A 27638-nucleotide genomic window follows, 5' to 3' on the forward strand; every position below is an offset into this window, starting at 1 on the left:
ACAATGAAGACAACATGATGAGATAATACAAATTTGCAAAATAATGACATACCACGACAAAATATTCCTCCTACTAAGCAGCGGGTTTGTTCTCTCTCCCTCTCTTCCATTCTCCTCGGAGCCACAATGAGCCGGGGCCCTCCTAAAGCTGCCCGGCAGGATGGTGCTGCATTATCAGACACAGAGACTCATTGTCAACCTGCTGTTTTCTTCAATCACCAGTCCATTGTCTGGCGTCTTAAATAAAAACGACTCGAATACAAGCACACATAATGATCCCCTTCTCACCAGCATACAGAGTAGCGCGGACAGCACTACACATCAAACGCATGCACACACACACACATACACAGGCCCTGATGGACTCGGGCCCCGAACACACAGCAAAGGTGTTTCACAACACAATTAGTGCGAGAGAAAGCAGGACAGAGCATGTGGGGGAGAAAAAAGGAGGAGGAAATGATTGAGAGAACAAAAGGAAAGGAACAAATGAAGGAGAGGGAGAGTGAAACGAAGGAGCATAACAAGTGTGTACACAAAAGAATGATAGGAGAAGCAGACCGGAAAAAAAGAGGAAGGAAGGAAAGAAGGGAAAAAGTCCACAGGAGAGAGATGAGTGATGGAACAGCCTGTTTGTTTTCATCTAGTCAGAACAAATTAAACAGCCCTCAGTCAGCTAGACAGCACGCACTTACGACATCAAACGAGGCAGATAGAGAGAGAACGACCGCTGATAGGATTAAAAAAAAACACAGAGAAGGTGTAAAAACACTGATATGTGAAGGCAGGTTCAGATATGATGACCCCCATAAATAAAAATCATCTAGCGTGGAACGCCATAAATATAGATGCAACAGCAGCAGCTATTCTTGAACTTCATTTGTGGTAATTAAGTTTTTTTTGCCCCACAAACTGATGTATTATGAAAAATAAACATTTCAATTAAATTAGATACACATTCATTAAATTAGCACATTAGCTGTAAGTGTACTTAAATGCATATTTATTCAATCATATTTATTGAGGCATAGGTACAGATGACCTTGCACTGAGATTCACTTGCACACACCACATGTTCTCTCACATGCACGACTTTAACAGCCCCCCTGATGATAATATGATGCTTTACAGTAAGTTATTTAAAAGTCCAAATCAGCCCACATTGTTAACCTCAGCAGACCTGTTAAATGATTTCAGGGACTGTCACTGGATTTTTCTACAGCCTGTGAAGACAGATGTCTAGGGATTGGATGAGAAAATATTCAGTCTCCAATCACCGAGTGCCGTTTCCCGATTTCTCCAACAGATTGGCTGACCTTAAGTCCTGATCACAGTTCAGCTTTCCGTGATGTGTGCTATAGAAACCAGAGCAGCAAACGTGAAGACTTTACCCTTAGAAACAGTTACTAAAAAGCATCAAAAAGACCCTCATCAGAGACAGACAGCCTCACGGCGCTGTTTGAAGTCTATTCCTCGTCATTAACCCAACCTGCATTCATTAACACAAACACAGTGGCTGCACTCAAAAGACGTCGTTCCCCTGATTCCTTTTTCCCCTGTTGTTTTTCCTGCTACACCTTATTAGGGATCGCAGTCCTCAAACCAAATAATTATTTCAGTCATTAAAAGAAAAAGATGAATAATGACATTGGGAACACTGGAGATTTGCTCTCCTTCTTCTTAAACGCAGATATTTTTCTTTTGCTGTCTTGTAAACACAAGTTGAGCACGTAATGAGCAGAAACAAATAAAAGCAGAGACACCTGAACTGAAGCCCAGAGCTGATGTTTTTAGTTTTGGTCATAAAAAAATATATATTTTTATTCGCTGTTGTAAAACAAAACAAATTTTAACTTAAAAAGACACACATCTGTACTAATATTCATTTTGTCTGGCTGGAATTTGATTTAATTTGCACATTCAGTCCATGCTTGTGGATACTGTGACACACAAGATTATCTTTACATGAGTGAGAAAACGGTTACTGATCTGTAATTTTCAAATGACTAATGCAGTAATATAAAAAATAACTACTTTCAAATATAACAAATAAAAGCATTGTACTGTTAAATAATAATGGTAACAATAATGGGCTATCACCATGCCGGCAGCTAGCTCTCTGCAACTCGCATGGTCGCCCACTGAAGCTATACAGCAGGGCTCAACAATAAGGACTGCCCGTGGCCAGCGTGTGAGATGCTCGAGACAGTAGACAGGATCGTTACTGGCCCGATCGGGCCACTGCTGCCTTGTCACTAAAGTTCTGTGACTATTTGTCAATTGCATCTTAGAATTGAGAAACAGTTTGTGTTTTTAAGCCTTCAAAAGCTACCTTCTCAGTTCCTCTTATCTGATTGGGTGTTGTGAGCACATTATTTTTTTCCGTATCAACCAGTACAGCAAAGAGACAGCTACATGGTGGCAACATTAAATGATGATGCTAAAGGAAAACATTTGTTTCTAACGTCTTGGAAGCAGACGTTTACAAGGATACACCATGACAAAAAAATGAAGTGATGTTTTGTTCAGTTTGCCGTTAGTTCGACAGGACAGCCATCTTTTGTTTCAAAACACTTTGAATTTTGCTCATTATACATTAATTAACATTTTTTAAATATTTAAATTCTAGATTTACAAACATTTTGACACATTTTTTTTATTTGTGGCTAAGAAATAGCCGTTAACGTTTATTTATTTTTTTGGTGGGGCCAGTGAAAATATTGACAGGGCAAGTAAATATCAGAACCACTGGTCCGATTAGGCCAGTCAAAAAAATCCTTAGCGTTGAACCCTGTACAGGGCTGCGCCCTGTCAGTACGTTGATCGGCGACCACATGGGAAAGCTAGGTTGCTGTCGGAAGTGGTGTTAGTGAGACCAGCAGGAGGCGATACACCTGCGGTCTGTGTGGGTCCTAACGCCCCAGCATATTAATGGGGACTCTATACTACTAAGTGAGTGCTGTCTTTCGCATGAGACATTAAACCGAGGTCCTGACTCTACATAGTTGTTAAATATTCCAAAGATTTTTTGTTATTTAGGCAAAATTTGTCCACTGGCCTCTGTCTATCATAGGCTCTTAACCATCCCCACATCATAATTGGCTTCATCACACTGTCGTTATTTAACTGATCATATTTTAATTACATTAATAACATTGATGCTGTAAAAGGAACCATATAAAATGGAAAGAAGTCACATTAACCGTTCACCGGAAGTTTATCAGTATGGGAAGAAACATAGCTCTGCATATACCCTATTATGACAAGATATGTGGGTGGTACGGTGGCTCAGTGGTTAGCACTGTTGCCTCACAGCTAGAAAGTTACTGTTTCAAGTTCCGCATGGATCAGTTGCCATTTCTGTGTGGAGTACCTTAAAGTTCCAAGATATAATCCTTGTGACAACTTCCGCGTATGGCAATGTGCAACTGTTTACTGTAGATTTGTGTCTCTGAGATGTGTCTGATAACTAGGTTCAAGTTTATATAGTAAAAATCCCAGAAGTAATTAAGAGCTGTGGTTCTTACCTGTCTTCAGCTTCACCTGTCTTCATTCCTCCTGCAGAGAGTGTGAATTTGTGGCTGGATCGCTCAGAACAGTCTGCGACACACAAGAAAGACAGAAATCTGGTCAGTGTGCATATGCACAATGCATTTACGTTTTTTCAGCATCTTCATTTTTAGTGCAATCAATTCACTCAAGAACTGTTACAACGAATGCAATGCAATTTGTAAACATTTCAGTGCAACACAAAAGTTAAATGTCACTATTGGTTCATGTCATATTTTACTGAATAAATGTAAAAAAGCAAAAAGGAAAGTGAATTATTTGTCCGTCAGTCTGATAGATTTAGATCACATTTGGCAGCAGTCTAGTGAGGTGTTAATGTCTGAGTCTCTGTCATCATGTATCTTTTTTTTTTTTTTTGTAATTTTCCCCAGATGGATTTCTTGAACAGCAGCATGTAAGTAATTTCACAGGTGCTCAGTTGGTTAGAGATTTGACTGGGCCACTCCAAGACATTAACCTTTCCGGTTTTAAGCCACTGCAGTCTGGCTACCGCAGCACGTTACAGGTCACTGTCCTGTTGGAATCTGAATCATCTTGCAGGTCCCAGCACTCATCTGCATTTCAGCACAGTTTCCTCCAGGGTTTATCTGGACTTAGCTTCATCCACTTCCCCCATTCATCCTTATGAGTTTTCCAGTACTGTCCCAGAGAAAGATCCCCAAAGTATCCACCATGCTTCACTGCGGGGATGCTTCATACTGCCTGAGGCTCCAAAATTTTTTGGTAATATCAGGCCATGGAAAATATCTGCAAAATGAAGCTATTCCATCCCCATGGGCAAACTTCAGCCTAGATGTGATATGAGTTCTTTCAACAAAGGTTTTGTTTTCACCACCCTTCTGTCAGAGAGATTGATGAATTAAACTTGCTATTGTCTAATGCGCTGAACAAAAAAAAGATATATATAGTGTATATAGACCATGAAATACTGGTCTGTTTCAGAGAGCTATATGAAATAATATAAAATAAAATGAATAAAAAATAAATTAAATATGAGCAATAGAAATAAATTATGAGACCCGCTAAATATTTCTTCAGGTATGGGTTTGAATAAAATGTTTATATATGTTTTATTACATTAAGGTAATTTCTTCCAAATATTAAATAAAAGTATTGTTGTTTGTGTGCAAGATTATCTTGACACACTGGGACACATCATCAGTGATGCATTCTGGGGTCACTGGGTGTTTTGGGTCTTTCAACATCAGACACCCTTACCCAGGTAACCCAGCTGAGGTTGATCAGACCCCAGCTTGTGTCCCATTAGCCATCACCCACGGAAAAGCCCTCTTTTTTTTCATCCATAGTCATCTTGTGGTTGAAGACTTTACAGAGTGAACGCTCTGCAAGCCCTCTGCAGCCCACCTCTACTGGCTCACAGTGTGTCTTCCAGCCCCCTTCCCAGCACTTCTCTACTTGCTCCTGGTACTTTTGGTTTCCCTCCATTTAGATTTTTTCCCACTGCAGAAAATGATAACTGGTCATTTTGGTGGTGCAGTGGGTACCACGATCGTCTCAGAGCAAGAAGGTCGCTGGTTCGATCCTTGGCTGGGTCAGTTGGCATATCTGTGTGGAGTTTGCATGCTTTCCCCGTGTTCGTGTGGGTTCGTGTGCGTCCACTGAATAAAACATATGGTGGATAAGTTGGCGGTTTATTCTGCTATTCTGCTTATTCTGATTTCGTTGAAACTTTGGTATTATGTGGTCTTAAAATGAACGTAAACATGATCATTTTATTTTAAATTGAGAGGAAATATTGTCGGCAGTTTACAGAATAAAACAATAATTGTTCTTTACATTACAATGCTTTAATACAGAGAAACTACGAATCTCTTTTTTCCTAAATGAATAGCGGCATAACAATATGTTTACCTTTCCTAGTCCCTATGTGTATGCATGTGCTGTAAGTGTGTAAAAGGCAAGGAGAGAAACAGAAAGAAGAGAAACGGGGGATGTGGGTTAATATGTGTGACTTGGTGACTGAGGATCATTACGAGATGAAAGGAATGATGTGCAGGGCCCATAATGAGACTGCAGTGTGATTAATACTGACACTGTGAGCTGTCTCTAATTACTCTAATTCAATCAGCCCTGTTCTACACACTCTCACACACACAGATAACACACTTACATAAGTGCACATCTACAATATCCTCGCGCTCTCTCAAATACAGATGTACACTACACTCAAAAAAATGAATTATGGCTTTAGTTGGTCCAAAGAATGTAACTATGTTTAAATTAAACAATTTGCTTATGTTTGTGTATTAAAAATAAAAGTGTTGTGTTGGAAAGAATTAGAAAAAGTAAGTTTTCACATTTAAACAGCTTGCTTAATTAACATGAATGAAAGGGAGTTGTGTTGCTTCTGCAGTACTGCATTTTGGTCAATAGGTGGAGTAATATCTGCACATGCGCAGTTTCAAAACAACACAGGAAGTAAGAAGATTTAAACCACAACGATCACTCTCAGCTCGGCGCCATATTATGGGAATCAAAAGATGAAGATTACAGTACAAATTGAGAACGTGCACAAAGCTTTCCCCAATGTGGACACACAGGTGAGATTTTTTTTTTACTTTTTATGTATTTATACTGAGGCTGTGACAACATTTGAATCATAAATGTACTCTCTTGTAATACTCTGTTGTGTTTGTGTATAGTATTGCTATGAAATTGCCATGTTCCCTGTGTCTTTTCCACATTATAAACAGATAAATGTATAGTTTGTTTTGCATTCCTGTGAAATTTTATACTTGGTATATATTAACTCCCCCAAAATAAAGTTACAAACGTTGGTAGTAAGGAATAGTCATGTTAGAATAGTCTAAGCTTTTCACTCATCATAGCACACGTGCTGCTGATAATGTGACAATAAAAGTGATTTGATTTTTTATTTGATTTGATAGTCTTTATTTTAAATGAGTGTCAAGCAGTTTGTCAAGTTTGAATGCCAGTTTTAATAACTTAGATAAAATTTATTAAAATGTGGTGTTGGCACATTGTTATTTATAATCTAATTGTATTATTCAAGCCTGTTAACTTAAAAAAAAAATCAGCAAAAAAGCATATGTGACACTTAAATAGTATGACATCTAGCATGATGACATATTTAATGTAAGCTTATTTGTTTGGTCATCTAACATGTTTAAATTTTTAAGTTTAGTAGTTTGCTATTTATATTATTATATTTTATTATTTTAAATCTTTGCTCACTCGCATCTATTTTCTCCCTCACAGGTTTACAGCTCAACCTCTAAAGTCCCATATCTGGCTGAGGAGACTGTGGATCATCCAGGTACTATGCCTTTAGATGCCTATTCACACATTAAAATGATGTACAGTAAAAATTACTAGTAATTTTAACTACTAATTACTTAGTTAATTACTAATTGTCATTTCATGTCATTTAGAACATCACCAGTGGAAAGAAATGCATCCTCAAAGCCCCTAAGTGAGGGAGTACATGGTAAGCTATTTTATTTTATTTTTTTAAACATTTTGTATTTTCCTCTTAAACCAATTCCTCCTTTCACCTTTGATCTGTTGGTAAATGTTTTATTTTTTACCTGACTTTTTTAGGATGCTGGGCATGATGAAGCGCAAACCTTGATGTGCAACACCACCTTATGAATCTACAGTAGTTACATTGACATTTAGCAAACTCTTTTGTCTAAAGTGACTTACAATTGAGGACACATTCAGCAAATCAACAAGAAGAGGCGATACACCCAAGATGTGCTAATTATACAAAACATTTTAAGAATTAAGAATGCTTCTACATGTGATTTGTCAAGCCCACACACTTGTGTGAAGCAGACTTCATGCACAATTTTGTTTGTGTGTGTGTTTGTTTTTTAGATATAGGGAGTGGTTGTAAGAAAGTGTCTGGTGCAAATGTGCATAAATGATGCAAGTGTCAGAGAGATGAATGTGTGTAGCTATTGCATGTTCTGTGATGGTTGGTCTAATTTATGGTGTAGTGCTGATCATGTTACTTTGCTTTAAAATGTTAATCTTTCTTTGAACAACTGAAGTGTTATCTGCTTTTTCAGTGTAAGGAAGGTACAGTATAGTTTACAAAAGACGACTTACTTTTTCTAAGTATATTTTTGATGAATCATTTGAAGGCAGAATATTGTTTTTGAATGTTTTTTGTAATATATGAAAAGTATCATTTTGAAAAGTGTATTTTATGATGTTTTTGTAAGCATATTTTTTAAATCATTTATTGTTTTCAATTTGCTTCATAGTTGTATTACTATAATTTTAATAGTATTAATATTTTAACTTATTGTAATAAGTGAAGATACAGATAAAGACAGTATTTGGATTTTGATAATCATTTTATTGCTGGAAAATGTGTAAAACTGTAAAAATGCTCTTAAATAAACTCAATGAAACGGAAACTGTTATTTTTTTATTTGGTTAAACATAACAATATCAATTTTAGAATAATTGAACTTAAATAACTACATTGATTAAAGCTAAATTATAAATGTTACGTTGATTGAACTAAACAACATTACATTACCTTTATGTAACTAACTTAAGTTCACTAAAATTAATATTCTTTCTTAAAGGTAACTTAACTCGGTTACGTGGAACCAGTGGACAAAAAAAAGTTAATTAACGCCAACATATCATTTTTTTGAGTGTAGGCTGCTGCGGCTTGTTCTTTTAAATGGGAGCTCAAGCGTCAGGAATGACCTGGACGCGCTGCACAGAAACGCAGTCGAGCGGTTAAAACGGAACAGAACTACAAATATAAACCGACCGTGTTCGCAGTTGAGTCACTTTCGTATACAGGTCCAGATATGCGTGTTTGTGTGTGTGGTAGCATTGGGAAACCCCGGCATGGTGTGTATGTGAGCATCTTTCTTGACTCGCTGGTGAAAAATCACTGCGTTGCTCTGAAGAGAAATCTCCCTCCTGTCGTAATTAGCTGCGCTGCTTGACTGACGACCTCGTTAACGAGTGGCATCATGCGATTCAATTTCTGCGTTTTTTTGTGCAGGAATCTGAAAGGATGTTGCTGCTGATTATCATAATTAAGACAGCTGATTTGTTCACTTGTACATGGGGAAGGATGGCTTTAATTAACCGAGCGGTTCTGGAATAGATTTGGACTCGACACTCGAGCCTGACACTGTTTACTCTGCACTGTTTACACCACGAACGAGTTCGATAAAATGGTTTAAGTGTTTTTTTTTTCCTGTCTCTTTCCTGCTGATATGCAAATATACAGCCCTACAAGTTAAATGATAATCTGTATTTGCTGAGAAACATACAAAGATACATTTCCCTGTTATTTTGTGTGGGCCTCCCCTGTTTAAGAAAAAATCAAACTCAAAAAATCTAAATAAATACGCAGGAAATGTTATTTCTTAAAGGGACAGGACACTTGAAAAAAAAATAATAATAAAAAAAAGTCATAAAAGGGATTGTTCAGCCAAAACTGAAAATGCTGTGATCACTTAGGTGCCCTTCTCCTGTTCAAATCTTATTTGAGTTCCAAATAGTTTGAACACATAAGTATATATTTTGAAGAATGTTGGTTTCTGGGACCCACTGACTTACATAGTAATTGTTTTTTTTTCTCTATTATGGAAGTTGACGGGTCATTCTTCAAAATATATATCATTTTGTAATTAAACTAATAATCACATGAAGGAGAATAAATGATAAGGCAATTTTTTTAGGTGAACTATCCTTTTGTTTGACACCAGTGACTTACAACACCAGTGATATGAAGGTCTAATATTGGGCTTTTTATGGGTTGCTTTGTGCAATTGAGTCTCACAGACTTTGGTCATTACAAGTTTTACTTTTATACAAAAAGCAGTTAGAAAACTATTTAGTTATACTGGTTTAAAATATTATAAGGGGAAATATTTCAGGACTTTTCATTAATGAAGTTTATTTACTGTCATTTTCATATGTTTATTATTATTTATTTTAATTTTTTTCGTATTTATTTTAGTAAATTTAGATGAGTTACATATTATGGCTCAGTGAGTAGCACTGTTGGCAATTTTGTTTGGAGTTTGCATGTTTTCCTTGTGTTTGCGTGGGTTTCTTCCAGGTGCTTCGGTTTTCCTCACAGTCTAAAGAAATTTGCTATAGGTGAATTGGATAAACTAAATTGGACGTAGTGTATGAGTGTGTGTGTGAATGAGAGAATGTACGGCTGTTTCCCAGTACTTAATTGCAGCTGAAAGGGCATCTAATGGGTAAAATATATGCTGGATAAGTTGGTGGTTCATTCCTCTGTGGCGATCCCTGTTAAATAAGGGACCAAGCCGAAGGAAAATGAATAAACATAATATTTCTTACTACCTAATTATTTCAATTAAATTGCCAGTGCAGTATTTTTTGTAAAAGTTTTCCATTTTATTTTACCCATGCATTATGCTCTGGGTTATTTTGACCCATTTTGATTGATCTAATTGAATTTTAGAAATGCTTACAGAATGTCTTTTTCTACACCTCGTCAGTTCAAAATGAGAGGAACTCCAATTTAAAATGATTTAATTAACATTAAAGTAAAAAATAATTAAAGACTTTTTAAAGTGTTATAAATTAAAATTTTTAACTTAAGCCTGAAACTTTCTAAATTTGCATTAATGAAAATGATTTTAAGCAGTTTTAGACTATATAAAATAAAATAACCATTTAGAAGATGAAATATTATTTTGAGTTGATGTCAGCAGAAGCTGATATTTCAGTGTATACAAGAGTCAGTGTAGTCTATATATATATATACATGCACATACATACATACGTACTTATGTGTCCAAGGTGAGAACAGTTAGCAAGTGGGACGAGAAGCTTTAGACATTACCGGGTGAAAGACTCTTTGTTGGAAAGAGAAGAGGAAAGGGGTCTGGGATGAAGGGGGGTTAGTCGAGCAGGATAATGCACTTCATTGTGTTTTGTGGAGGAATGTGCAGAGGTATGGTTCAAATCAATGCCCTGCACACTGCCATTGTCCCGCCCTTGGAGCCCCTTGCTACCTTGCCGACCCCCTGCCGGAATTAGCATGCTCCGCCCCCGAGCCTGTACTTGAAGGAAGAAAGCGATTAAACCGGACCTGAGGGTAATCTCTCCATTTGTGTGTGCGAGGCTGGACGTATAATAAGGAGCAGACGTAAGATGGGGCCCAGTTCTAGTCTGCCATGACTTGGCCTTAATTAGAAGAGACACAAACGGTGGGGTAGTAAATTAGTACTGTAACTGGGCTCAAGTCACTCCAAACCAGACGCACACACTAGCGCAGACATCAGAGAAGGACTTCAGGGTCAAAGGCCACTGACTGAAAGACGAAAAAATGCCACAGGAGGCCCACAGTCCAACCTTAAAACAGACGGAGAGACAATACACACATTCAGCTGGATCTGATCCATATCTGTCCCCTGCCTTCTTTCCTAAATACCCGCATTCACGCACCAGGGCAAGAAGGATTTATCAATAAGCGAAGACAGTTTCAGGGCAGCTCTGCAATGTTGTACATTTGTTGTTTTTGTCATTTTATATCTTGAAAACTTGAATTCAGTGTGATTTATAGGATAGTAAGCTTTGGAAGAAGAAGTTTAAAAGTCAAAATGAATTTAAATTACTTAAACTATACCATATACTATAAAACTTTAGGCTACAGAATTTTCTGAAAACTTTTTTATTTACTATAAATTACTCAAAAGGAAATAAAATCTATAACAGGGGTGGCGAACCCGCGGCTCGCGAGCCACTTGCGGCTCTTTTACTGCTCTTGTGCGGCTCAACCTCTCGCGCGATTTAACATACATTAACCAATTGACTAACGCCCCATTCACACGGGGCTTCTGCGTCTCTTTCTGCTTTTGTGTGGCTCAACCTCTTGCGCGATTTAACATATAATAACCAATTGACTAATGCCCCATTCACACGGGGCTTCAGCGTTGCTCGCTGCAGAAGCTGGGAGTAGCTCAACTTTTCAAGCACTTACGGACGCGTTAGCCAATCAGATCGCTGTATGCAAATACACCTGCTAGACAGTGGCCTATTGCTGACTGAATTTTATTTTCTGACGCTTCCATTCAGACACGCCTTCAGTCAAGGGTTGACACTGAAGCCCCGTTTGATTGGGGCGCAACACGAGTGACGTGCAGTTCGTTAATATCAATCGTCATGGTAGAGTCAGGAAAGCGTACAGCTAAGCGTAAATACGAAGATGAGCGCAGAACATTTTAATCTGAATGGGAGATATTCAGTTTTGGAAGATTGTGCCCGTTGAGAGATATCCCAATGTCAAACAGGCTGCACTCAAACTGTTGTCAATGTTTGGGTCAACTTATGTCTGTGAATCACTTTTTTCGACACTGAAACTAGTGAAATCAAAGCATCGCTCTGTTCTTACTGACACACATGTGAAAGAGTTACTACGAGTAGCCACAACTGAATACGAGCCAGACCTGAAAAAGATTGTGGAAACCAAGGAATGTCAGGTGTCCCACTGAGTCAAGTAAAATGAGGTAGGCTAATTTAAATCCATGAAAACTATTGCGTTATATAATTAGGTGTATAAGTTATTGTGACAGATATACTGTTGTTTGCGCATCTGTTGTGTGGCTCTTTGCAGTGATAAAGTTTTTTTTTGGCTCATCATGCCAAACAGGTTCGCCACCCCTGATCTATAATAATGCCAATCTACACACTTTAATGACTTGAATACAGAATATAGGCATATTTTTAATATCAGAGTTCTAAAATTAATATTGATTTAAAGATATCTTGATCACAGATATTGAAATTCATCAAAAGAAAACATGACTGATCATTGTAATCTTTGAGAACACAATTCCTTTATGATACCTGAACATTTGTTATCCAAAACAAGGTGATATAGGCTGCATCTGAAACCACCTACTACTTAGTAGGTACTGCGTTTGAATTTAAATGTACTACTTGGCCGTTAGAAAAGTAGGCTCTATACAGTATGAATGTGAGCAGTATGAATGGAACTCAGTTGTACTAAACTTGCTATACTTGCGTTGCTTTACTCCCATTCATGAATTCTCTCACTGGGCATCATGGGATACCACAGCATGCATGGAATGCGCACTTTAGAATCTCGCCAGAAGTAGTAGGACATTCAGGCTCTTCTTGCATACTGATTTCCGAATTCTATGAATTATAACATATCACTGAGCTTGCATGATTTTGGCATGCTGTCTGGGGAGAGGGCTCTGAGCTCATAAGATCCTCAAGCCCAGGGTTTCCTCCCGTTGCAGGGCGAGTGGGGAGTTTGAGCCTAGGTAGATCTCAAAAACTCCCCTGCTGTAGTAGCTAATGAACAGTTAGGGATTGCCCATAAGATATAACTACTTACAGGGAGCACATCTATGATGCCAATTTGGATTAGTCAATTGGCTTAAGTTGTGTGACAGTGAGAGGAAACCTGGGAGGCCCAGGTGTAACCCACGTGAGCACGGGGAAAACATGTAAACTCCATACAGAAACGTTGACTGGTTTAGTAAGGACTAAAACCAGTGACGTTCTTGCTGTGAGGCGACAACGCTAACCACTGGGCCACCGTGCCACTCATCTAAAAAAGGGGAAGGAGGAGTAGGGGTGGAAAGGGGGATTCTTCAACACGAAGATGGCTTTGATATGGAACTTGGGGTATTTATAGTAATCACGGAATCGTATGATTGGTGAATCATGAATTGGCTAATGCATAACCAGCTGTGTTCGATCATAAGCATGTGATCTTCTCGAAATTAGTTTATAAAATAACCCCACTTAATATAGACTCTAGATATTTTATTCCCAAAAATCCGCAAGGAAGCTCATCCACTGACGAAGATGTGTCATAATTGTGAGAAACAGTAAGATATTGACTACTTGTTTGATCAGGCATGCTCTCGAGCTCTGCTCACACATATACTCACCTGTCTGTGTGCGGGTGAGGTATGTGGATGCGTGTAAGTGGTGAGGTTGGGGGAATACAGGATTGACTATATTTAATTAGTGTCAGAAGATGTGTCCCACTGGAGATCACTAATTAGACTTTTACATGCTGATGTAATTACCTGAGAGTGCTGAATATGTTTCATTTAATACAGCCCTCCCGTTTCTAAACAGCCGTTCTGAGCAGGTAACATGCTCAACCTGTCTGTTTCTGAATATAGGGCCCTTTGATGCAGCTCCTTTGAGAGGCACTCAGCTGTGTCTAGCCACATGGCCTTGTAGAACAGCACAACATTGAGGCCAGCCTTGTACAAACAAGACACTGTGGTACGGACGCATAACTGAGAATACATCCTGACTCTGTATACAGGACTGTCTTTGTGATAGAGTGGAAGGGCCTACGGCGCAGCTCCGCAAGGAGGCCCATTCCAGTCCCCCAGCTATACTGTAGAACACTCAACTTCAATTTCACAAAAGGACTTATCTTGGTCTCCCAAATGATGGATCACCTGAGAGAAAATAATTTATCTGATCATTGACTGGCTCATGCAATGCCAAACCTTTTTAAAGATGGAGTAACTAGTTTTGTTTTCAAGACCATCTAAACTGAGAGTGCCCAAACACTGTCATGCAGAATTTAGATGGAACCAACTCCAACAGACTTGCCTGGAAGTTTCTAGCAAGGCCTATATAGATATTAAGATTCCAAACTTAAGCCAAAAAATAGCACAACAACTAATGCTAGCATTTTGGCTTTTAGTGGTACACAGGAAAGGAGATCAAAGGCCATTATATGATTGGCTGATGTGCAGCCCACATGTTACAAGTTTGTTGTTACAATTTTTTCCAATGATAAGCAATACAGACTGTCATCTCTCAATAGTGACACTACAGGACTGTTTACACCAGTTCACTTCATGCGTTTTATCTGATTAAATAGCCATCTGATTTCTGAAAACGGATCATTTACATTTGACCACATGAATGCATCTAAATGAATATGATTCTGATCTTCAAATCCCACGCTATATTCAAATATAACAAGGTTACCTCGACTAAGGCATTTTATTCAATTTATTTTATTATTTACATGAATGTAAGCTATGTAAATTATTTGGCATTCAAGTTATTTTATATGCAGGCTGCAAAACATCATTAAAGGGTTTAAATTAATAAATAAATTACTTTCCCAAAAACAAAACAACATGCCTTTGTACAGTAAATGAATGCAACACTATATTTTTCTATTATTATTCCGCTCTCTTCACAAAGATGGCTACAGGTGTGTACTGCGTCTTATATTACTGTAACAATTACATTTCACCATTTCAGGGTCCAAAATAAAATGAAACAAAAAAAAATGTAAATAAAGCAAACATCTCAAACTCTCAACTGTGGCCTTCTGTTGCTTATGTATTTGCGCTTGTATATCTGACGGTCATACAGCCCATCTCATATTTAAATTTTTTTATTGTTTACCGAAGGAGTAAACTTTACATGTGTAAAGGTTTTAACAACCAGATGCATTTAGACCTGTCCAGTTTTGTCTGGAAACCACCTCCTGAAGTGGTCTGAGCAATCAGATTTATATCTAATGTGAGTTTTGGAGGACATTTACACCTGCCCATATCATGATCGGACACCTATCTGATAAGAAAAACATATGAAGTGACCAGGTGTAAACAGCCCCTTATGTCAGTTTCTTGTGTAATTGAAGACCTTCATTAGCTTCTTCAGGTGTGTTTAATTTGGAGTTAAGCCCTGCAAGACTGTGAACCTCCAGGAACTGTTATGGATGTGCCTGACTCTAGCCAAGACCAGGTCAAGACCAAAACCAGAATGTGTAGAGACCATAATTCTGAGAGGTTGAGACCAATATCAAGAAAGAGGTCTTTAAAATTTACAACAATCGGAGTAACATTTGCAAACTTTCAGATGAAAATATTGTGGGCAATACAGGCCACTCTACTGTCAGTACTATAGACAGAAGTGACAAAAGTCACTGTCAAACCTAGCTACATGAACCCGCTGCAAAATCGAAATATTTTGTCCTCATATAAAATCTGATGCTGAATTAAATAAATGACCAAAAACAATGTGATCACATTAAGTGATCAAAATTCTGGTTTAGACACTTCCGACCTGAATTAATTAAAAGTAAGACCTTGACTTTGAGGGGTTGAGATCAAGACAATATGGTGCTTTAAAAAATTAGTCTTGGGTCCTAAAACAGTAGTGTTAACACTATCAAAATTATTTTAGCAGGATTATTTGGGGGTAATAAAAATGTATTAAACATCTTTAAATGTGACTACACATCTGGTAAGTTACATGGCTTCAATAGATTTGTTTTGAAGTAGTTTTATTGGCAAGTTATGGTGCCATCCCCAAATTTGTTGCACTGTATGAGAAGAAACAGCATGATTATTCATCAAAACCACATCTTAGTTTACATGATAAAAGAAAGTCCAACTGTATTGGCAAAACAAGGTGTTGAAGAAATCAAACAATTTTGAACTTCTATAGTATCCGTTTGTATCTCATAACAAACTTCTTTATCATCTAGAAGGGGCTAATTTTTTTTAGACTATTTTGTATGCAAGCATGACACCTTCATAAAATTCTGTTAATGTGCTTGGTGACAATGGCCATTGTGAAAGAGTCCTTATGCAAACAATTGAATTGAACCAAAACTGGAACGCCTTCCGTATGTAACAAGGATTTGGCGGCAAACCAAGCAAACCCCACACAGAAGAGAGTTTAGAGCAGCGGCGCCGCCACAACTCGACATCTCACACCAGTCTGCCATTATTGCAGCACTTTTCACAGCGGTTGTGGGCCCTCGCGGCTCGGCGCTCGCTCAGACCACAGCAGTGCCCCAGCCCCTAACAGTCATGGCGCGGCCATGCGGCGTAATTTAAAGGTTCGTTTTAATTGATTTCTTCCCCGAGAACATGTTTTCCGCCTCAATACAACCCTTTCTTTCCTCACCGTAACACACTCTCCGACTGGTTTTTGTTGTGTGCTTTTTTTTCACCCCCCCTCTTTCTTCCAGTTCAGTCGAAAGTGCATTAGCTTCCAAACAGAGTAATGTCGGTTCGATTGTGAATCGATTGTACTCACCTCCCCACCAGCCCCTCCGCTTGAGGGGAAGAAAGGCTAAAGGGAGGGAGAAGTGTTTGTAAACAGCGCCATAGCAACCGCTGCCACTCTGACATTGGACCAGAAACCCTCAAAGAATGGACTGTTTTCTTTATTTTTACATCAGCGTGTACAAATGTCCTAATATAACTTACACAAACATCTATAATAACAGTCCGCACACAGAAAAATGTGTAAAACATCCAATCAAATTATCCATTATAAAGCATTTGATAGCTACTTTATTGGTAAGTAAGAAAAGGCTAAGTAAAACAAGGTGACTACACAGGTTAAGGTAAGGTTTTGAGATACGTTAAGGATTAGTTATCACTAGGGCCAGACGGAATCTGTGGATGTTTTTAGCTATTCCTGCAGAGAATTTTGGTAAAAATCTGCGGATTTCTGCTGAATTATTTTGAAAGTATCATAACTAAAACCTTAATATTGGGAATACAAAATAATATCTTTTAAAGTTTTATTTAATGTTTACAATCCAAATACAATCAGATCCACTTTATTTGGTAAAAAAGCAAGTCTGTCATATAATATATCTACTAAAAAAAGAAAATATTACTTAACACTGCGTTGTACATAAATCAGATGAACATTTTCATATTAGTCAATAATATTACTGTAATTATTTAAAAAACTGAATAAATATAGATTTACACACATTTACACAAGTAAATAAACATAATTAATGATGGGCTAACAATCTGCGGAATTCTGCATGCGCAGATTCCGTGTGGGCTTAGTTATTACCCAGTTACTGCAGTTATTAAAGTACATAGCATAAAATAAATCAAGTGAAACTGCATGTTTTTGCAGGGTGACACGGTGGCACAGTGGGTAACGCTGTCACCTCACAGCAAGGAGGTTGCCCAATTCGAGCCCCAATTGGGTCAGTTTGCATGTTCTCCCTGTGTTGACTTGGGTTTCCTCCAGGTGCTCCGGTGTCCCCCACAGTCCAAAGACATGCAGTATAAGTGAATTGAGTAAGCTAAATTGGCCATAGTGTATGTGTGGGTGTGAATGCAAGAGTGTATGGGCGTTTCCCAGAGCTGGGTTATGGCTGAAAGGGCATCTGCTGCATAAAACATATGCTGGATAAGTTGGTGGTTCATTCCAGGCAGGCACTTTGCATTATTTGAGGAATTATGTATGTCCATAAGCCAAACTTCAATAGTTTTAAACATATGCGAGTACAATGCTTTAGCATTATGTACTTAATGTACCTTACAAGTATCTTCCATAGCTGTATAGTCAACAAACGAGGAAAGGTACCAGATCTCTCCTGCGAACTACAATGTCCAATTCTCAGTCTGCACAAACAAGCCATAAAAATACCAGAGGGACACACAAAATCCCCCATGATTCCCCCCCTTCATCCTATACCCCTCTCTCCGTCTCTTTGTTACAAAGAATGCTATTCAGTACCCAGTGACTTCTCTTACAAGGCAGAGGCCATCTTAATGAACAATAGCCTGCATGAAAACAAAAGGCAGATTATTAAGTTGGAAGATGAGGGGGGAAGCATGTAAGAGCAAGAGAAAGTGACAGAGAGAAAGAGAGAGAGACGTGGCAGTCTCTATGGCCAGCCACACATCTGGTGGCCATGTGTGGCTTTGAGTGCTAATGATGGTCTTCCTGAACTCTCCACAATTAACTGCGGCCCAAAGAGAGCGTCTCTCCATGGCCCAACAGAGAAGGGGGGGGCGACAGGACTGCCGCCACTGTCCGTCTCGGGCCTTCAAAGACCGGACACTTCCACTTCCACCAACAGTGGCTCAAAACTAACTAACAACCCATAAAAGTCTTTAACAGTCTTCTGCAGTGCTTTGAACAGACAACTAGTCATGATTCAAGCGGTCAGTGAAAAGTAGTAAGCAATAAAAAAAAGTTTTAAAAGACGACAAAAACATTCCTTGCAACAAGATTATAGTGTCCGTGTGCATGACCTGCTCTTTGGTTCTCGCTGCAAAAGAAACCACTATCCAACACGTTTGCCATGAGCGCCAACGAAGACGTTAATTTGTCCATTCTACAAAAAGCATCCAGTCAATTTGTCTGGGTTTGTATTCCCAATAACCGCGCTGAACTTGCTTATGCTCACAGGCACCTGGATTCTTGAAGGGGGCAACACCTGGTCAAGGTTTCCATCCATTTCATTCAGGATGACACTCAATGCAATTACAGTCGTTTTGTATAAAAGTGTGGGAGGCTTTCTTCTCAGGATATTGGCTCCACATATTCTTCTCAGATATATGGGCTCCATCGTGGTGATACAAATAGAAGATGGCAAAGGAAAAGAGACAGAAAGCAAAAGGAGGTGGGGGGATTTGAGGAAAACAAAAAGCCAGACGAAGAAACGATATGAACTTTAACCTGTTAATCAAAACTGCACTGTAAGACTTGATGCTTTCAACACAGATTTCAATTATTTTCAGTTGGTCCACGATCACAACGAAAATCACATTTAAACCTGGAAGTAAACTATTTTAGGACTTTGAAAACATTAAAACAAATAAGCATATGTGATTCCTTCACAGATTTGCTACAATACACTCTTTAACAATTTTCAAAAGAAGGTTTAAGTTTCTGAGAAGGTTATATAGAGAGCAATTCACACCTTAGATTCCTGGCCTGTAGATGTTTGTGTGTCTGTAAGTGTCAAAGAGCCACAGGGAATGAACAGAAGACTCCACCATTCAGTCATTTTCACTTTGCGTCTCTCATTCTCCATTTTTCAGAGTGACTGCGCACAGAGGGAACAGCGCCAGATCAATACTGCTGAACTTCAGTCTTCGATCTCCTCAGTGCCTTACCGTTACCACGGAGACTGCAGCTTCGGTCCCCAACAAGCGCCAACCGCTGGAGTGAATAGCTGCGTGTCCAGTGATCGGCACTTTGCGTGGTTACTTTGCACTCTGGGTGGCAAATTCTGAGGGATTTTAAACACGATATCGATAAAGGTAAAAAAAGGCTATTCTGATGTGTTAAAGTAAAAAGTGAGCTTTTTTTTACGAGTTCCTGAGGGAATTTCTGATTTTCTGCATAGGGGTTTCCTCACGTAGTCTAACATGGCTAGACTTTACAGAGTTTCCATAAAGTCTGATCCACTTTGCCGCTCATTCAGCCATGTTGATAGACACATTAGGGAAGGGGTCTTTCTTCTCGGGGTCAAAATCACCATTTTTATTCATGGCATTGACACTTAAGCCTAATTCCAATTTTATTTTTGTACCCCTACCCCTTGGCCCTTAAAACAAAGTGTGATGGGGAAGGGCTTCAAATTTTACCCCTAAGAAATGGGACACCACCATTACCCGCACATGTCTGCATATATCATCGCGATTTCGTGCTTCATATGAGATTGCTGATGGCGACTGCTGTAGTTATTTCACTTGCATTATTTTCTTGGTATTTAATTTCAGGAAATCACTGAAGGCATATATCTTCTTATCATAACGATATATTGTGGCAATAAGATTCTAACTGTACTGTGCATTTACTCTGTGGCTATATTAATCTGTGTGAAAACACAAAAATAACATTAACATTATAGCAGACACTGTAAAAAGGTCATTCACAGAAACTAGAGTTTTCTGACAGGCTATCCGAGTGTCAGAGTATTGTGGGATTACTATAAGGAGTTATTATAAGGGATTATTATTATTAGATAGCGAAATTTTGCAGTTTTTATTTAAGTGTTTTTTTTTTTTTAAAGCATGTACAAAATACTAATTTGTGCATCTCCTGACTTTCGTGAGCAGCCATTGTAGATGGTGTATTCTCTGCAATTTTTCTACTCCTTGGTTTCGAGTGTGGTCCTCGAATTTTCATTCGAAGGTCTATCTAGCGCTTCCCCTTTAGCCCTACGCCTTCAAGCTAAAGAGAATTGGGACACCCTTTCACGTGCTAAACGAGGGGTAGGGGAAGGGCTAAAGGGTTCAATTAGGATTGGGCCTAATTGTCGTTAATTTAAAAAGTCTCACATACTGTAAACTAAATCAATGTAATGTTTAATGTTAATTATTTTCACATCATATCGTGGTAAAAGTTCTCACCTTTCATATGGAATAGACAAAGGTTTTTTATGAAACTTGTGGTTTTGCTTCAATGACTGAATTCAATTCCAACACATGAACACATTAAAAAACAATAACTTCAAGGCATTTCCAGCTTCTTTAAAGTAAGGCATGTCAAAGGTCCCCAAAACACTTCAGACAAAAATATTTATTAATCTGTGTTGGGAGGTTTATCTATTGCTTTTGATATTTAATTTGCTATTATTATTTATCAAAGTAAAATATAAATGTAACATATTTAGGATTGTTTGCACTGAATAAGTAATCTGCACCCAGTTATCTTGAACTGGAGTACCTTGTGTTTGTGTTCGCACTGCTGACCTGTTCACTGACCTGACTCGACAATAAGCGTAATTTGATTTGTGGCATCTTTACTGTCATCTTGGTGTGGAGATCAAATTTTTGAGCCAAATGACCGCAGCGAAGCATCCACTTCCTCTGCTGCCATGGCGATGAGCCGCCACAGTGACATGGACATATGGGGAGCATCACAAGAGATCACTGATTCATAAATACGTTCATTTTAAAACACTTAATGGATGATAAACACAGTTCTCTTCACTTGTCCCATAGCACGCCTGCATGTGGAGTATATTTACACTGCTTGTAATTAGGTAATACAATTCAAACATAATCACATGCTCAGATAAGCTACTTAGGCTATGCAAAACAGATGCATTATGGTTCAGATTCTTCACAAATCAAAATAAATCTCTCATAATGCCTTTGTTTCACTGTGTGGGTCAGGTTCTGCCATCATTGTTGGGACCAAATGCCTCCGCATGGAAAGTAAAACCTGAAATCAGCTTAATAAACATAATAAATTATGTCTTAGTGCAAATTACTGTAATGAACTTATGAAATGTCCTAATTAAAATCTAAGACATTCGGTTTAGGGTTTAAAGAAAGATTAGGGGAAAGAAAATATAATTAGCTCAATACAAGTCAATGAAAAGTCTGTGGCACAAAAACAATTTGTGATAGAGACAAGTGTGTTGTGAACTTTGCACTCGTTGAGTGCCTTACTAACGGGCTAGCTGGTACGAAATGTATGTTCAATCGATAACATATCCTTTTCTACTCCCTCACAAACAATCATTTAAACAATTGAAACAAGTGTTTCAGTAAGAGATTCACCAGTTGACTAGCTAAAAAATTTGAACCAGACAATTTGCATAATTTTTGGGGTATTCTGACCTTTTAAGCAGATCTTTGTCCTGGACTTGCACACAAACTGCGTTGCAATCGTTTTCCAAAATGTCATTTTGTGGAAATATTACAAATAAAGGTAAAATATTTGTAGAAAATAAAGAAATAATTAAAAATCACCCCATTCTGTATCATATAAAAAAAATTAAAAATTTTAAATAAAAACTGCTGATGCTACATGCATTTAGTAAAAACTATGTAGGCAGATTTGTAAAGTTAATTTCTTTTTGGCATTATTTATTTGACTTCAAAATATGTTTTTTTAATAACCATGCATGTATCGTTTATTTGAAAAAAAAAAAAAAAAAAAACACACGCTGCATGAGTTTTGTTCTTATGTTTTTTAATGGCTGCAAAAAATTGCAGGTGGTATTGGAATGAACCCATTTGATTACATTTGAAGATCCAAATAAGCCGTGACAAATTAACAAAGCTCATTCCTAATTTTTCAAAAGAAACCAAAGTATTATGTCAACAATTATGGATCCCAGTTTTATTATCTACAATATGAGGGGTGTCAAGCTCACCACCTGGAGGCCGCATTCCTGCATATTTTTTACTTCCAACCCCATCCTTATGCCACAGTCACACTAAAGTGTGAGCATATGAAAATCTGTCCTACTGCACTGGGAGGAGGGGCAAGATTAAACGAGATAATTCGACATTAAAAAAAACGATCGATTGGTCCATATTGAAAATTACGGTCCAGAGACATCTTGTTTTGATCTTTTCTTGGTCATGTGATGCGATTTCGTAGTTCAGAGTTCATCAAGCTTGAATTTTGCAACATAGCAACATGCGAAACTGTGCTTGTGTTGCATTCACATGCGTACGAATGGAAGTCTATAGGGCCAAAAGGGCAGTATGACCGCAGCTCTACCTGTAAGTTTCAAACGAGATTAAAGGACCCAATTAGTTTGATCAGGTGTGTTTAATTAGGGTTTAAGCTAAACTGTGCAGGGCAGCCACCCTCCAGTAACCCACCAGTTTGACACCTGTGCACTATACTGTCACGCTCGAAAATATCAGACAGACAGAACTCATTCAATGCAGTTTACTGGATCAGAGTGATTGACAGAGGTTAAAACATCATGATCTGTTTTGTATTAACTATTGTTTAGTAATGACCCAAATTGTAACGCACATTTATTATAGCCTCAGAGTATGGATTTTATTTATTTATTTTAAAAACAATTGGATCTAGAGATGAGGCTAATTTCAGGAGGTGGTATAAAAAACAGCACTTTTAATAGGAGATTTTTTTTTTTTTTATAAATTAAACTAAAAATGGTTTGAAAATGGAAAACTCTGACAACCTTGTATTAGGCAGAAAAAAGTCATTACTTGCAGAACTGCCCCCCAAAAAGGTATCAGTACTGATGAGTCCAAGAAAAAAATTGGTATATATAAACAGATGTCAAGGTGTGCACTCACTTAAATAGCGATGTAAAGGTGCATGCGTGAAAAGTGCCACTGCTCTCAGTAAAACAGTGCAGGGTAACTACAGCAGCAGGTAACAGTTTCAAAGAGGATCATATTCTTGATAAATATTACAGCCATATATTGAGAAAAGGACAGGCAAGACAGAGACGAAGTGAGCGTGTATGTAAATGTGTGTGTGTGTGTGTGTGTGTGTGTGTGTGACCATGGTGACGGAACTGTAGATCCTCTTTGCTCTGGCACTAAAACAACCATCTGCTGAAGCTTTGTTTTTCAGACCTGCGACAACAACGAACCAGCTGTACGAGTCTGCGGGCATGTGCGCCTGTGCCTGCGTGTGCGCGTGCAATATGAGTGAGCCGGAAAACAAGAACACGAGCAGAAGAAACGAAAGAGACGAACACCTGTGAGCTGCCAACACGATTCACGGTGCTAGTCACCTCTCGGTAATGAATACATTAAGACCAGAGTAGTGCGTCCCAGTGCACCGAAGGACTCCGAAATGGCCAGTTAGCGGCCCTTGCGCAGTATAAAGCAAGCTGCTCTGTTCAGTCAGGTTGCGTTTTATTCTCCTCTGACATAAGAGGCAACAAAAGCAAATTTAACCTTGAGGAATAAACAGCACAAGTCTGAATGTGGGCCGATCTTAAAGAGGCTATTAAGCATGATGGATGGTGCTTTAATCTGCATGCAAAAATAATTGTCTTGTTGTTTCATCTTCCGTCTTCATTATATCTGAAACTCGGCGAGGACAAAATGACAGAGAGGTGAAGTTATGCAACGAGAAGAGCTCTTTTTACTGTTCCGACACACTGTTTAGTCTGTTTTCTATCAAATTACAGTGTTATTACAGAACAAGAAAACAGCAAAAAAAGATACGTCTGTGTGACGTTTGTATTGGTCTATTGAAATTTGACTATATGTATCAAAACATAGGGAAATTATTACCCTGATTGAAGGAAAGTGAACTCAGCATACATTTGATTCAAAAGGAAGGGAAAAGGACAAACTCATTTCAGTCTATTCAATATCAAGGGACTCTTAAGAGAGTTAATAATATATTTTTGAGTAGTATATAACTCCAGGGCTCTTAAAGTTCATACCTCCTTCACAATGAGTCTGTTTACAGATTTCTATGAGTGACTCCAGAAGGTCATTCAGCACATTGGGCATCATTTCTAAAGCCTGCGTTTGAATAGTGTGACTTTCACAAAGTTGCTAATGGAAAAGTTTGAGCAACATTGAGTGACACCCAGCGTTTGTTGCTTTGGTTCTCTGGATATTTCAGATGTCTTACAATAGAAAAAGGCAGGTCAGCTCAAGTCCCTGCTCTGTGTCTCCCCATCTGAGTACAATGAGGTTCACATGAGGGCACATTCGAGCCTCTGGCTCGCTGACGGAATAGAGAGAACAGCACCTGATAGACTGAAGTGATGACTCAATGAAAGAAACTGAGAAAGGAGCAGAAAGGCCATGTATTAAACTCAAGACAGTGATTACGGTAAAATGCAAGATGCAGACCTTTTCTATAGCCCTGATGAAAGTAAATAAATCTGTTTAGTAACACTGACTAAGTGGTTTATTGAACAGCAGGAAAAGTAACTTCTATAGACAAGCATATAGATGCAATAGCAGCCACAACCTGCTTCACTTGAGTATTGTGATTGTACCAAATTAAAATACAGAAGTGGGACTCCGTTTTATGTATAGGTCAGACTGAGAAATGTGCTTGATGTGGGTTCATACTGCCACTGTTTGGGATTGACAAACAGTGCATTTCATTTTTGGAATAATTGGAAATTTCCTGTTCACACTGCAGCTTAAAAAAACAAACAAACTAAACAGCAAATTAGAATCACTCACTGTACTTTGATTTAGTCCCGGTGCCATCAGGCATCCCCACAGCAGAATGAATCACCGATTACTCTGAAATATCATATGAAAGATGCCCTTTCAGCCACAACCTGGACCTGAGAGTACACTAAATCGTGAACACTCATACTCTATTTAGTTGATCAAATTCACCTATACCACATGTTTGATTGTGGAGTTTTGTCCTGGTCCAGCCGGGACATAAACAAGCAAACTTATTGCTGTGAGGTGACAGTGCTTACCACTGAGCCACTGTGCTGCCAAACTTAACATTTAAACATACATTGAATTCAATTTAATTTAATTCAAAACTATTTTTTAATTGGACTTTGACCCCAAAAATAGTTTTTATTGTGAAGAACCAAAACATGTCCACCCCTTTTAAACATTCTCTAATTGTTGTGCAAATAAAATTGTCTGCAATCTTTTGTATCTGTAACCTGCAACATTTTACAAAAAACAAAAGCTCAACTGATCAAATTCGCATCAAGTCTTTTAGGGCTTGAAATTAACCTTTTTTTCTTGATAGCACCAGTGTTCCTAACTTCAAAAATTTAGGTGCACCAGACAAAATTTAGTCGCACCCACCAAATATTATGAGCACCGTTACTACACATTTTATATTAACAGATTTATTGCATTTGAAATCAACTCTAATCATAACTAACAAATAAATAAATCTGTCTAAATCTGTCAGTGTTGTTTTCATTCTCTCATATCCAGACCTTTACACTCTAAGCTCCCTGTCATCGGAACTGAGTGATTGACAGTTGATATTAACCAATCCATTCACGTTCTGTTCTAGCACAATGGGCCAATAAGAGAAGCGCTTGAAGGCGGGAAAAGCATTGCAGACTTTGTTAACTGCAGCAAGTTGACATGTCAACTATTTTAAACCATTTTTGAGCGCTGCGTTTGGTGTTTTTAGGTGCACAGATGCATAATATGTGAATGCCTTCTAAATCCGAGCATGTGGTGAACATTTTGCAGTGAAAACTGGTCGCATGACAACAATTTTATGCACTCGCACAAATGCTTCCAAATATATTTTGAGGTCGCATAGATACCATTTTGGGCGCATATGCGACCAAAACAGTCGCAATTTCAAACCCTGTCTTTCATTTGTCAAATTGAAATTCAAGGGTTGACTCACACAAAAAGGGAAAACTCTGTTAATTACCCACCCTCTTTCAATCCCTCGAAACCTTCATTCAACTTGGAACACAAATTAAGCTAATTTAGACAAAATCTGAGAGCTCCCTCATCCTCCATAGACAGCAACAGTCCCAAAACATTCCAGACCCAAAACAAGTCCATAAAAGGACCCAAAAACATAGTCAAATTGTTCCATGTCACCTCAGTGGTTTAACTGTAGTCATAAGAAATTCCTAAAAATGCATTTGTGAGCCAATTTTTTTTTAAACATGACTCTACATCTTCTCTCCTACCACAGGTCATCAGGGTGTGCATCTACTACAGGCAATACAAGTAGATTAGCGTAAGCGCTAGCTTTGTGTTGCCCATAATAAATGCACATTGTGATCTGATATGGAAAATTGGCTAACAATGTTAATTTTATTGTTTTTAGAGCTTTGTATAATTATAGTTGAACCACTGAAGTCACGTGGAATGCATTGAAAATGTTTATGGACTTTAATTGTCTCTGGACTCTTGCTGTCTATGAAGGGTAAGAAAGCTCTTGAATTTCATCTAAATATTTTAATTTGTGTACTGAAGATGTCTTGATGGTCCTGAGGGATTGGAACAACATGAGGGTGAATATTTAATAACAGAGTTTTAGTTTTGTGGTGAGCTAACCCTTAAACAAATAAAAGCTTTTATACCTTGAGAATTTGAGTTTGTTGTGGACTAAAAAAATCAAACTGGCAGACAGCTTGATCCAAAACTTAAGATGACACACAAATCATGTTCATCTCTGTAAAAAAAATGCATGAAAATCAGACATACACTAGATGTGAAGGCCATCTCACACTGACTCACATGATAGTTTACATAGCAGGTCTTTGAGATCAAAGATCGGAGAATGTACAGGTGGCTTTCAGTTGTTCCATAAACATCAAAAATGTGTGCGAACATTGTGGAGTCAAATAAAGGACTAAAAACCATAATCTGCTGCTGGGTGAATGTGGCCTAATGGATGTCAACCAAAAAGGTTTATTGTAGACGTCAAACAAGTTATTTCATTGCAATATAAACTTATAAAGTCTTATTTGAGCAAAGATGAACTGTTTGGAAGAGGTCCAAAACTTTAAGACCAACCAAAAGATGGCCAGACTGAAAATGAGACATTTTAGTGGGATTTGACAGCCCCCTCTTGTCAGCTGCAGTGGGTTGCACCCTCAGAATTAG

The 27638-nt window shown here is 38.2% G+C and overlaps 1 protein-coding gene and 2 long non-coding RNA genes across 34 annotated transcripts in view; 2 read left to right on the forward strand and 1 right to left on the reverse strand.

Annotated features, from left to right (window-relative positions):
• Positions 1-27638, reverse strand: part of sox5 (SRY-box transcription factor 5) — a 234830-nt gene that overhangs the window by 89741 nt on the left and 117451 nt on the right. For all 32 annotated transcript variants that reach the window (XM_087247440.1, XM_087247432.1, XM_087247422.1 and 29 more), the window contains one exon: positions 3528-3600. In XM_087247440.1, coding sequence (XP_087103566.1) covers positions 3528-3553 — 26 coding nt within the window. In that variant the 5' untranslated portion in view covers positions 3554-3600. The remainder of the gene's footprint in view (positions 1-3527; positions 3601-27638) is intronic.
• On the forward strand, positions 3565-25954 carry LOC141381617 (uncharacterized). Its single transcript, XR_015483088.1, has 4 exons — positions 3565-3629; positions 3942-3964; positions 19410-19631; positions 23661-25954. It is a non-coding gene; the product is annotated as an uncharacterized LOC141381617 (long non-coding RNA).
• On the forward strand, positions 6036-7979 carry LOC137491396 (uncharacterized). The gene is made up of 4 exons (XR_015483084.1): positions 6036-6131; positions 6811-6868; positions 6984-7039; positions 7153-7979. It is a non-coding gene; the product is annotated as an uncharacterized LOC137491396 (long non-coding RNA).

This window comes from Danio rerio, chromosome 4, assembly GCF_052040795.2.
Source record: "Danio rerio strain M-AB ecotype USA chromosome 4, GRCz13ab, whole genome shotgun sequence".
In the NCBI taxonomy this organism is placed as follows: Eukaryota; Metazoa; Chordata; class Actinopteri; order Cypriniformes; family Danionidae; genus Danio; species Danio rerio.